The sequence below is a fragment of the Athene noctua genome, chromosome 8, assembly GCF_965140245.1.
Source record: "Athene noctua chromosome 8, bAthNoc1.hap1.1, whole genome shotgun sequence".
NCBI lineage: Eukaryota > Metazoa > Chordata > Aves > Strigiformes > Strigidae > Athene > Athene noctua.
In genome coordinates this window covers 19615803-19628141 of record NC_134044.1, presented here as the reverse complement: position 1 = coordinate 19628141, position 12339 = coordinate 19615803, and the positions used below count along the sequence as shown (strand labels likewise).

General features: G+C 67.8%; 1 protein-coding gene across 3 annotated transcripts; it reads left to right on the top strand.

Annotated features, from left to right (window-relative positions):
- Window positions 1-437: 437 nt before the first annotated feature.
- CHRD (chordin) lies at window positions 438-10754 on the top strand. 3 transcript variants are annotated; one of them, XM_074911975.1, is made up of 25 exons: window positions 438-589; window positions 1346-1627; window positions 2624-2885; window positions 3261-3364; window positions 3884-4007; window positions 4421-4567; window positions 4649-4766; window positions 5646-5742; window positions 5846-5987; window positions 6063-6203; window positions 6758-6840; window positions 6926-7076; window positions 7172-7278; window positions 7367-7483; window positions 7571-7727; window positions 7814-8055; window positions 8142-8255; window positions 8521-8721; window positions 8804-8897; window positions 9025-9081; window positions 9200-9303; window positions 9487-9589; window positions 9700-9854; window positions 10033-10126; window positions 10291-10754. In XM_074911975.1, exons 1-25 carry the CDS (start codon window positions 488-490, stop codon window positions 10356-10358), a joined length of 3366 nt encoding a protein of 1121 aa, XP_074768076.1. In that variant the 5' UTR covers window positions 438-487; the 3' UTR covers window positions 10359-10754. The 3 variants fall into 3 exon arrangements, with proteins under 3 accessions (XP_074768076.1, XP_074768074.1, XP_074768075.1); XM_074911973.1 differs by having other exon boundaries at window positions 3881-4007; XM_074911974.1 differs by having other exon boundaries at window positions 439-589; window positions 3881-4007; window positions 6929-7076.
- Window positions 10755-12339: the final 1585 nt, after the last annotated feature.

Below are 12339 nucleotides of genomic sequence, written 5' to 3'. Positions count from 1 at the left end.
GGGCTGTGGATGAGGAATGCCCAGGCGCGGCTGGGGCATCTGTTTTCCCCCTGCCTGTGTGCTCCCACTGCAGTGACGATGCCCCCTCCCCAGGCGAGGATGCCCAGCACCCTCCTGCCCTGCCAGGGCCCGTGCCAGCATACCACCCTAGTCCCAGCCTGGCAGTGTCAGGACACCCTTGGAACGCCCCCCCCACCTCACTCTGCCACCCCGTGCCTCAGTTTCCCCCATGCTGAGGGCCGCGGCCAGGCGGATTCCCCGTCTCGCCTTCCTTTCCCTGGAAAGGGGAGGGAGCTTCCCCCGCCGCTTCCCCGCGTCCCGCGGCCAAGCCAGGAGACTGTGACGAGCTCTGGGTGCGCGGAGCCAGCGCCGGATTCCTGGCACCGGTGGGGCGGCCGGGAGCCATCTCCCGCCTCCTCCCTCCTCGGCCCCGCTCGCGTCCCGCCGTCCCTCAGGGCCGCTGCCGCGCCGCAGTGGGCACCACCGCATGGTGACGCTGGCACGGCCACGCAGACCCCAGCCCTCCCCTGCACACCACGCTGCCGGATCCCGGGCCAGTGGGGACGCCGGGAGAGAGGACAGGGGACAGGTCAGTGGCACTGCCAGGGACAGCGGGGAGGGCACAGGGCCGGGGGTGCCATGCTGCCCGTCATGGTCCCTGCTCGTAGGAAGTTCTTGTGAGCAGCAGGGTGTCAGGCACGGCCATGCCCAGGGGATGCCCAGGGCCCTGGCTGTGTCCCAGCACTGGTGATACCAGCGGGCCGTCCCGCTGGGGGGTCCTGGCTGCCCCTCGCTCCTCGCTGCCTCACACCGGCTCCTGCCACGGGGCAGGACCCCAGCATGGCCAAGCCCCCACGCCTCACTGCCCTCCCCAGGAGAGGTGCCCGCTGCACGGGACATGTGCCAAACCGGGGCAGGAAATGGGATGGGCAAGCCAGGGATGGGCAACCCTGGCATCGGGGGCACGGGGCGGTGGGCCGCAGCCCCCCCAGCCGCTCACCGGGCTGCGGGGAGACCCAGGAGGAGCCTTCTGGGGAGGCAGGGGCCTGTTGTGCTCCAGCTGTGCCGTGTTTCCCTAGCTACACCGCGCAGCTGGCCGGGTGTTTGTACCGCCCGGAGTTGATTTTGGCAGCCCTGCGCTTCCCCCTCCTCCCCTCCCCACCCGCCTTCCCCTCCCTGGGCGCCCGCCCGCCACGCTCCCACCACCCACACCCCTCCCTGACACCCTCGGCAGGGGTGGCAAGGCCAGGGACACGGGTGGCACGTGCTGGCCCCCCTCCCCACCAGCCCCCACGTCCCTGCAGTGTGTGCCTCAGTTTCCCCAGCTGGATGATGCTCTCCTCAGGCCTTTCCATGGTGTCTGCTCACTGCCCACCGCCGCCACCCTCACCAGCCCGGGCACATGTGGGTGAAGAGCGGGACCAGTGCTGGGTGCTGCTCTCTCAGCCTCCTCCACGGCTGCCCCCTCCCCTCCCTGGACAAGGGAACCCAGGCATCCGGGCTCCTGTCCCCCCACGGCCGCTGTCACTGGTGGGCAGGAGCACGAGGTCCCGCTCCGGAGCCTTCCCCTGCCCTGGCTGGGCAGCAGCTGGAGGGATTTGGGGGTGTCGAGGGCACAAGTTGTGGGGTGCGTGTGACTTTGCAGAGTGCAGTGTGAATTGCGGGGGGAGGGGGCACATGCTCGGGGGTGCTGAGGGGCTGGAGGATCTGTATGTCCTGGGGAAGGGCTGGCTGCGGGGGGGTGGTCTGCAGGGGGTCCATCCAGACAGTGCCCCACAGTGCCCTGTGTCCTGGGGTGCCAAGCGGCCTGGGAGGGGGCTGAGTGGATGGAGGAGTCCCCAGGATGACCCATGCCTAGAGGGCCCCAGTAAGCCCTGGGAGGGCTCATGCCTGAAGGTGGGCTGTGCAGATGGGGTGCCCCCAGGATGCCCTGTGCCCAGAAGATGCCCCATGCCAGGGGAGAGTATGATTGAGGGGGGGGACATTTGAATGGGGGTGTCCCACACATGCATTATCCCCGAGGGGGCTTATGTGGATGGGGGACTCCCGGGGGGTTCGTGTCCTGGGGGGACAGGGGGACATGTGGATGGGGGCACACCCAGGATGTCCAGCTCCCAGAAACACCCCAAGCTCTGTGGAAGGGCTGCGGGGTGGGGTGGGGGGGTGGCAGTGTCTCCACAGTGCCCTATGTCCCCGTGGGTGTTGCGTGGACTGTGGGGGGGGTGTTCTCAAGATGCCCACACCCTGGGGGTGCCCCTTGCCCTGAGGGGAGTATGTGGATGAAGGCATCCCTCAGGTACCCCATGCCCTGGGGCTGGCATGTGAGTAGGGATGCTCTACACCCAGGGGTGCATGTCATGCCTGGGGGGAGAGCAGTGGAATGGGGGGGGGGGTCCCCAGGACACCCCGAATCCAGAGTGTACCCCATGGCCGGCGGGTAGCTGCGTGCCCCGGGGTACCGCAGGACGGCCCGTGCCCACCGGGGGCGGCCCGGGGCCGGGGTTGGGGGGGAGGTGGAGGGTCGGATCGCGACGGGGGCGCGTCCCGTCCCGTGTCGCGCCCCCCCCCCCCCCCCGGGCCGGCCGCTGCCTGCGCCTCATTAGCGGGGCCTTTGTTTGCACAGGGCTCGCAGCTCCCGCTTGCCCATGCCGCCGCCTATAAAGCGGAGCCGGAGCCGGCGGCCGGGCAGAGGCGGCGGCAGCGACAGGCAGCGCCCGGCCCCCCCTCCCCGCCCCCGGCCGCCTGCCTGCCCCGGCCGGCCGGCACCATGCGCGCCGCCCTGCTCCTGCTGCTCGCCCTGCTCCTGCCCGGCCGCGCCGCCCGCCCCAAGCTCGCCCTGCCCATCCGGCCCGACACGGACCCGCTGCCCCCCGGGGGGGCGGCAGGTAGGAGCTCCCCCCCCCGCCCCCCCGCTTCCTTTCCCCGCTCCGGGCACCCCCCCGTCCTATATAAACCGCTGCCGCACCCCCACCCCCCCTCCGGCTTCGTGCATCCCGCTTCGTGCACCCCCTCCCTGCCACCCGCACCCCCCGTCCTTGCACCGCAAGCCTGCACACCCCCTCTCCTTTTCTTGCACCCGGCATCCCGCTCCGGGCCCCCCGGCTGGCCGGGACCGGCACCGGGAGCGGGACCGGGAGCGGGAGCGGCCGCTGGGACCGGCGGGGCGGTGCCGGCCGCTGTCCGGGGCTGCGGCAGGGGGGTGCCCGCGGCCCGGAGGTGACCGGGGGCGGCGGCGGGGGTGTGGGTGGGGGTCTCCGCAGGCTGCGCTTTCGGGGGACGCTTCTATGCCCTGGAGGAGACGTGGCACCCGGACCTGGGGGAGCCCTTCGGGGTCATGCGCTGCGTTATCTGCCACTGCGAGCCGGTGAGTGCCCCCGCACCCCCCTTCCCCCCGGGAGATCCCCCAGGGTCCGGCCCCGCTGGGGAGGGGGCTGGCGGGGCGGGACTCCGACCCCCTCATTCAACACACGCCACCCGCACGGAAAAGGGAAGCGGGGATCCCTCCGGCCAGCGGACACCTGGATGTGTGTGTGTGCCCCCCCGCCGCGGCAGCGGGGAGCACAAGGGGGGTTTAAAGGATCAGGCTTCATTCCTCCTCCCCCTCCTCGGGGATGGCCCCCGGCCCCCTCCCTCCCTCCGAGCAGCCCCCCGAGGCCGGGGCTGGCGGGGCCGCTCACAGCTGGGCAGGGGGCTGGGGGCCGGGGGGGGGCCGGGCTTGGCTGCGGTACAGGCAGCTGGGGGCTGCGCAAGGTGTCCGGGCTGCCCGCGGGGGCTCCAGATGGGCCGGGATGGGGGGGAGTCAGGCTGTGCAGGGCGGGGGGCACACCTTGGCACGGCTCGGCACGGCTTGGCACGGCTCTCCCCCCCCCCCCCCCCGCAGCAGAGGACCCGCCGGGGGAAGCCCGCGGGGAGAGTGAACTGCAAGAACATGAAGCAGGACTGCCCCGTGCCCTCCTGCCCCCGAGCCACGCTGCTGCCCGGGCACTGCTGCCACACCTGCCCCAAAGGTGAGACCAGGGGGTGCCTCCCTGCGGGGAGCCCCCCCCTGCACCCACAGGGTCCCCCGTGGGCCTGGGAAAGGGGGTACTGCTCACACACACCCCCTACCCCCAAAAAGGGCTGCTCACTTGGTTATGGAGGTTGCCAGTGCCCTCGGGGTGCCTGCGAAGTGCTGGGCAGGGGGAAGCCCTGACGGGCACAGCCCTGGGAGGGGTACAGAGAGGGTGCAAGGGCTAAACACCCTGCCTGTCCATCTGCCTGCTCCCAGCATGGCCCCCGCATGCCCCCCGCACCCCAGCGCAGAGCCCCACGGTCATTCACGGGGCATGTCTCAGTCTATCTGGGGAGGAGGGATTTAATATTGCCCCCCACCCCAAGCTCTTGCATGCAGTGGTCTCACCCTGTGCCCACCCTACCCCAGCCTTGCCAGGCCCCCTGGAGAAGAGCCCCACACCCCCCTTCGACACGTTTGAGTACTTCCAGGACAAGGAGGACCACCTGGACAAGCCCTACAACGACCGCTCCTACCTCAGCTCCGAGGGACTGGCCCGCGACGATGCCCGCACAGGTGAGCCACCCACCCAGGAGGGCAGCAGCAGTGCGGGGCGCCCCCCTGCACTCCCCACCATCATCAACATCCCCTCCCCAGAGTTTGTGGCCTTGCTGACGAGCGGCCCGGAGCCATGGCACCCCACGTCCAGCGCAGTGGCCAAGGCTCGCTTCACCCTGCTGCGCTCCTACCTGCTCTTCTCCATCAGCTACGAGCGGTGAGTCATGCCCCTGTCTTCTGCCCAAGCTGGCAGAGGGCACCCTGCTGGAAAAGGGGGGGATGCAACGGTGCTTGTGCCTCAGTTTCCCCTCCAACGTCCCCCCTTGCACTGGCAGAGCGAGAGATTTGGGGAGGGGGGTGATGTGCTGGGGGTCCAGCCTGGGCAAGCAGCGGGATTTCGGCACGCCCATGGTGCCGGCCCGGCCTCACCCCTTCGCCTCCAGGTCTGGAGCAGGAACAAACGGGAAGCGCTCCAGGCCTCGGTGGAGGACGTGGGCGCAGCGGGCCGAGGCGCCGTGCCGGCCCGCAGGCTCTGCCGGTGGGCACCGCCGCCAGGTCCCCAGCCTCGCCGGGCCCTCCCCGGACGCCTGCCGGCAGCAGAGCCTCTCCTCTCCCTCCCTCCATCCCGCTCCACGTTCTTCTGCTCTTCCTCGCTTCCAGGCCCCTTTGCATAGTAAAGTGGTGACTAATTTCCAGCTCCGACTGGGGGAGCCAAACGGAGCCGAAAATGCTCCTAATTTATAGCCGGCCTGAGCACTTGGCTCCCGGCGGGTCCTGCCCTGCCGCCTTTCCTGGCGGGGACCCCCCACCTGCTCTGTGCCATCCTGGCACCACTCTGGGGCAGGGGACCCCAGGGCACCCGTGCCGAGCTGGCACCCGGCAGGATGGCAGCGTTGGGCCAGCCCAGACGTGGGCGGGCAGAACATGGCGCTTGGCATCCCAGGGGAACGTCATCCTTCCCTTGCCCACCCCAAATCGCTGGCGACCACTCTAAGTCCTACCCGATGCACCCCTGTGCCCGGTGGTGATGGGGGGTAGTGCCAGGGGAGCAGGGGCCAGAAAGGGGGATCCTTGCTCACCCCCTGGGTACTCACAGGCTGGGGCGGCCGAGCCGGGTGCGTTTCAGCGACCCCGAGGGCAACGTGCTGTTTGAACACCCCGTGCAGAAGAGTGCTGCCCCTGAGGATGGCATGGTGAGAGGGGCCAGGAGGGCAGGGGCTCACAGCATCCCTTCCTCGCCCTGCCTGAGCATGCGGTGCGCCCCCAGCCCCTGCCCAGCCTTGCCTTCATCCATAGCTCTGCGGGATGTGGAGGACGGTGTCCAAGGCCAACGTCCAGTTGCTGCGGGGGGAGCAGCTCCGCGTGTCCCTCATCACCCGGGCGCAGCCCTCTGGAGAGGTCCACGGGCACATCCTCAAGCACCGGGCGCTCTTCGCAGGTAAAACCATCTCCCGCGTGCCCACCCGATGGGTGCTCACCGGGATGCCCCTCACACCGTCTCTTCCCCTCACAGAGACCTTCGGTGCCATCCTGACCTCATCGGACCCCACACACCTGGGCGCTGGGGGCATGGCCATGCTGACGCTGAGCGACACTGAGAACAACCTGCACTTCATCCTCATGGCCCGGGGGCTGCTGGAGCCTGGCGCCGGGGGTGAGAGTGAGCATGGGCACCCCACAGAGCCTGGCACTGCCTGGGGGGAGCTGAGTAGGGCTGGGTGGGGGGTGCATGGCATTTATGTGGCTTGGGATGTGTGGGTCAGCATCTGTAGGGTCAGGGTGGGGGCACAGGCTGGGTGTAGGGCTCGGGGTACTTAAAGGGGCTGTGCATGGCATGGAGGTGCTGAGGTGTGCATGGGGTTGTTGCATGATTTGAGGTGTGCATGGGTGGGGGGTGCTGTGTACCTATCAGGGGGTGTGGGGCCAGGGGGTGCAGGAGGGCATATGAGGTGTGGGTGTTGGTGGGCAGAAGGATGGGTTTGGGATGTGGGTTGTTCAAGGATTTTGGGGGTGTAGGGGAGAATGGTGGGGGTCCCAGTGTTTGCAGGGGTCCAGGCATGCAGGACAGGACAGGCAGCTGGCAAAAAAGTAGGGGATCAGGTGCAGGGGTTTGGGGGTGATGGGCAAGGAGGGGTGGGTTTGGGGGGGCAGAAGGACAGCGGTCACAGACCCCAGTCCAGCAAGTCCAACCCCCTCTGCCATGACCAGAATCCCCCTGGGTCCCGCTCCGGGTCCGCATCCTGCACCAGGGCCAGACTCTGCGGGAGGTCCATGCCAACATCACTGTGGAGGTAAATCCGTCTGTTCCCCAACGTGCCCTGGCAGCTGCGGTCCCCGCCATGCCAGGGCTGAGCCATGGCACTGTGCCACCCCCAGCAGGACCCCGACTTTGCAGAGGTGCTGAGCGAGCTGTCTGCCCACGAGCTGCAGTGGCTGGTGCAGGGGCAGCTCCGCATCGTGGCCGAGACGGAGGGCCGGCACGCACGCCAGCTGGCAGGCACCATCACCACCCGCCGCAGCTGTGACAGTGAGCATGGGGTGGGCACCCTCGGGTGCAGGGCGGGGGGTTGGCCGTGCCCCGCCCCGCTTCAACCCCCCTGTGCCTCTCTCCCTGGGCTGAAGCCATCCAAAGCGTGCTGTGTGGAGCGGACGCCTTGCTGCCCACCAAGACAGGTGCCGTGGGCTCAGCCAAGCTGGCACTTCATGAGAATGGCACCCTGGAGTACCAGGTAAGCAGAGGGCACTCATCCTCCCTCCTGGAGGTCCCAGGAGTGTCTTCTCCCTCCCCAGCACTGCCCCTTGGCACCCTTCCTGCAGGTGCAGGTGGTGGGTACTGCCAGTGAAGTGGTGGGCATCACACTGGAGACCAAACCCCGGCGGAAGAGCAAGAGAAACATCCTGTTTGACATGACACCCAGCTACAAGGATGGGCTGGTGAGCACTGGGTGGCAGTGGGGGGGATGGCATGGGGGCCTTGGGTGGCTCCCCTTCCCAACCTTCAATGTCTCCCACTGGCGGCAGGCCCAGGGCACCTGGCAGAGCCCCAGCGCCCGCGATGCCCACATGCTGTTGCAGAACGAGCTCTTCCTCAATGTGGCCACCAAGGACTGGGCAGAGGGCGAGCTGCGGGGCCAGGTCATCTCCCTGCCCTACAGCGGGCTGCTCGCCCGCTACACAGGTATCTGTGGGGCACCAGGGGTGGTGGCAGGAGTAGCGGGGCAGGTCCCCCGCCTGCTATCTCCCACGGCCCCTGTCTGTGTGCAGAGATGCCCGTGGCGCTGGCAGGGCAGCTGGTGTCCCCCCCAGTGGGCAGCGGTGCCGGGGGGCACGCCTGGCTCTCACTGGATGAGCATTGCCACCTGCACTACGAGATCTCGGTGGCGGGGCTGGGCCGCCTGGCCGACGGCACTGTCAGCGCCCACCTCCATGGGGTGGCTGAGCTGGGTGAGATGGGTGCCCGTCCCCACCAGCACAAGCGTCTGCTCAAGGGCTTCTACAGCACCGAGGTGAGGCGGGGACCCAGCTGGGACACCCCACAGTGGGGCTCGGGTCAGCCCTCATGCCCCCCTCCCTGTCCATCTTGCCCCCACAGGCTCAGGGGGTGGTGAAGGACCTGGATGCCGACCTGCTGCAGCACCTGGCACAGGGCACTGCTTTCCTGCAAGTCAGCACCAAAGCCCACCCCCACGGGGAGATGCGGGGACGGGTAGGTCCCCACCTGGGCAGGGCACCCCTACCCATCCCCACCACTGCCTGGGGTCTCCAGTCCCAGGTGACACTGCCCAGAGCGGGGCAGGAAAGGGGAGAGGATTTGGGGTCACACCGTGGCATGGTCCCAGCAGCTCGGCATGGTGTGTACTGTGATTGTGGGTGCTTCCTCCACCAGCCCTGACCACGGAGGGCAGCCGGGCACCAACATGGGAAGTGGGGTCCCCCGGCAGCACCAACCCTCCTGCTCCATGCCCATCCAGGTGCACATCCCCAACCAGTGCCATGCAGGAGGGACCCGCCTGGCCCCAGGTGAGGCCGAGCTCTCTGAGGACATCAAGACCAGGGATCTGGAGCAGCTGAAGAAGGACCCCAACTCCTGCTTCTTTGAGGGGCAGCACCGGGCTCATGGCACCCGCTGGGCACCCGACTATGACAAGAAGTGTTCCATCTGCAGCTGCCAGGTACTGGCTGGAGGGGCAAGGTGGGGGGCAGCACCCATCAGTGGTGCCCCCCTGTAACGAGCCCCATACCTGCTGCCCCCAGAAGCGCACGGTGATCTGTGACCCCATCCTGTGCCAGCCCCTCAACTGTACCCGCCAGGTGCACCCCGAGGAGCTGTGCTGCCCTGTCTGTGAAGGTACCTGGGGCCTGGAGGGGGGTCCCAGGCAGGGGGCTGAGGGAACAGGGGCCTTCCCATGAATACAAGGTGAGAGGGGCCCTCTCTGAGCCCCTGCACCCCCTCATGACTTCTATCTTCCTTGCAGAGAAGAAGATGGAGCAGGAGGAGCTCAAGCTGGAGCGGGCACGGGACAGTAGCGAGGGTGAGTTCCAGCAGACATGGGCTAAGGGAGCACCTCTGCTCCCCAGCCTCCCCGGCACCCCCACACATCCCATGGGGGCTGTGCCCACCTCCTCCTCCTCCTCCTCCTCCTCTCTTAGGCTGCTACTTTGACGGGGACAAGACATGGCGAGGCTCTGGCACCCGCTGGCACCCTGTCGTGCCACCCTTTGGCCTCATTAAATGTGCCATTTGCACCTGCAAGGTAAGTGTGGATACTAGTGTGTCCCCCCCCCCCGACCCCCACCCTGGTTCAGCAGCAGAACTGCCCTGACCTGCAGCGTGGCTGCCCTGAGCTGCTGGGCAGGGGCTTAAACCAGGGGAGGTGGGCTGCGTGCCATGTACCGACTGCCCTCTGCCCCCTGTGAGCCCCCCATGCTCCCTCCAGGGCACCACGGGCGAGGTGCACTGTGAGAAGGTGCAGTGCCCGCGGCTCACCTGCGCCAACCCCGTGCGCGCCAGCCCCTCCGACTGCTGCAAGCAGTGCCCAGGTACCTGCACCCCCTTCCTGCCCTCGGCTCTCCCAGCACCCCCACCCATGCCAGCGATGCTGTGGGGTGCCCCTGCTGCACGTGTGCCCCCTCAGTGCCCTTTCCCACAGCCCCAGAGAAGAGCATCCCTGAGCTGGCCGACACCATGCAGGCGGACGGGCCGCGGGCATGCCGCTTTGGCCGCCGCTGGTACCTCAACAATGAGAGCTGGCACCCCTCCGTACCCCCCTTCGGAGAAATGAAGTGTATCCTGTGCTGGTGTGTGGTGAGTGTGCCAGGCCTTGGGTGGCATCAGGGGAAGAAAAAGATGCCCCTGTGCCAGTCCCCAGTGCTTTGGGAATGGGTGGGAGAGCAGCCCAGGGTGGCATCTCAGGCCTCCACTGCACCCTGAGGAGCCACCAGCCCCCCAACCCCTGTGCTCAGCCCCACTTTCTGCCCCACAGGCGGGGGAGACACACTGCCAGCGCCAGGAGTGCCCACCAGCCGCCTGCACCGGCCCCCCCAGGAGGGACAACCCCTGCTGCGCCAAGTGCCGCGGTGAGTGTGAGTGCTCGCACGTGGGCACTGCTCCCCCAAACACCCCCCTGTGCCCCGTGCAGCTCCTCAGACCCCTCAGGTGCCGAGACAGGGCTGAGACCAACCCAAGCACCCTCCTGGCACCCCCCATGTCTGTTTCTCAGTCCCACTTTCCCCCCTCACAGCCCCAGATGCCCCCCCAGATGTGCGGGAGAAGGTCCACGATGCCAGGGCGGAGGTGTGGAGCCGCTGAGCAGTGACCGCTGCCCGGAGCGGGGCGAGCATGCAGTGAGGCCGGGTGGCCGTGAGGGGGTCCCTGCTGCCCATCACCTCCGCGCAGGATGGGGGGCACAGAGGAGCACGGCGGGGTGGATGTGGCCAGGCACCCAGCCTGGGCACCCCGTCTCAGCACGGCCGCGATGCCAGGGCTGCCCTGCCCGCTCATGCCAGCGGGCAGTGGCCGGGCTGGCGGAGGCTGGGGCACCCCTGCCCTCCCGCTCCCAGCCCCCCTGGCCGGCGGGCACAGCGGGCATCACGCCTGCCTTGTACATAGTGTAAAATCTCTCTGGCCCCTGTCTCGCCTGGGCTCGTCACATAATTTATGGTGCCTGTGGACGGGGGTCACGATGTATTTATTAAAAACAGAGATATTGCCCACCGGCTTCCTGTGCTTTGGGATTTGCCGGCCCTGGCCTTGCTAGGTTTAGGGGATGTGTATGCTGGGGGGGGTATTTGGGGAGCATGTGGCCTGGGAGTCAGTGCCAGACTGGGGGCACCCCCAGTGGGCTGTGGTGTGGTGCTTGTAGGGTGGCACTGTCCCCTTCTGTGGTGAAACAAAGAGCCTAAGCCAGCAGCACCCATATCAAGCTGAGTGCCTGGGGCTGGGTGTGTCACACAGCAAGAGGGCAGACCAGGGACAGCGCTCCCCCAGTCACCCCAGTACACCTGCACTGGACTAAGGCCTCACATGGCTCATGGAGCCCCTGGGAGCCCCAGTACTGCTACCTGCCCTTCCATCCCTGATGTGAGGGACTGGGGCACCTCTGGGGCCATTATCCCAGCACAGCAGAATGGGGTGAGTGGGACAGCACTAGAGCTGTACTGGGCCATACTGGAACAGTGCTAGAGCTCTAAGGAAAGTAACACTGGGCTCTACTGGGACCATGCTGAGGCATACTGGCACAAGAACAATACCATAGTGGGACAGCGTTTAGCCTGTACTGGGACTGCACCAGAGGCAACATGGGGCTAGACTGAGGTAGTGGTAGGACAAGAGGAGGGTGGCACTGGGGCATACTGGACTGTCTCAGAGCCCTGGGGGCTGAGCTGGGTGTCCTGCTCCGTGTGTGCCCATGGCCATGTGGGTGCCTGTGCCAGCAGGGTGGCAGCACCCGTGGTGGCCTTACAGTGTACTGGTGGCCCACAGCCGGGCATGCTGGTGGCAGCGGGCAGAGCGTGTGTCCTGGCACGGGACTGCCCCTCCGGATGAGCGTCCCAGTTGCTGTGGGGCAGTGCCAGGAGCTGACAAGCAAGGAGGGAGCTCCGTGCCTGGGGACACAATGAGCGGGCAACCCATTTTATCACCTCCCTGCTGCAAACTGGTTCATGTCCGGCGATGAACCCTCCCAGGCTGGCGCAGGGCATATCCCAGCCCCCAGCCCAGCCATCATCACCCACCCTTGGGGTGCTAACGTCAAACTGGAGGGTGGCACCCGGGCAGCAAGAACTAGCCCGGTCCCGGTCCCACAGCACCAGTCTGGAAGTGCCACAGCTCCGACTTTCCCTGCACCCAGTTCTTGCCACGAAGCTGCCACGCAGTGCCCTGAGGAGGAGAGCAAGCTCGGCCTTGCCAGCTGCCCTGGCTGCCCCTGAGCCCGTGGCAGCGGTGAGACGGAGGTCCCACAGCCAGCCTGCCATGCCGGAGCGCCTTGCCCGAGGATGGCCGGTGCCAAGCTGTGCCCGTGTGCCCCTCTGGAGAGGGCTGAGCCGCTGCTGCCCACCGGGTTTGGCAGCGAAACGTGGAGCCCACCTGCCTTCCCTGGGGCTGGCAGTGCCGGGACGCTGAGCAGCACCACGGTAAGGACGAGCTCCCTGCCAGTTTTGGGGTTCCTCTGGTGAGCCCCCACAGTGCTGAGCTGCCCTGCCACCCGTGGGCAGCCACGGGCCCCCCTGTACCCTCAGCGCCAAGACCTCAGAGGCACTCTGCCCCCCAGATCTGGCCTCCAGCCAGCCAT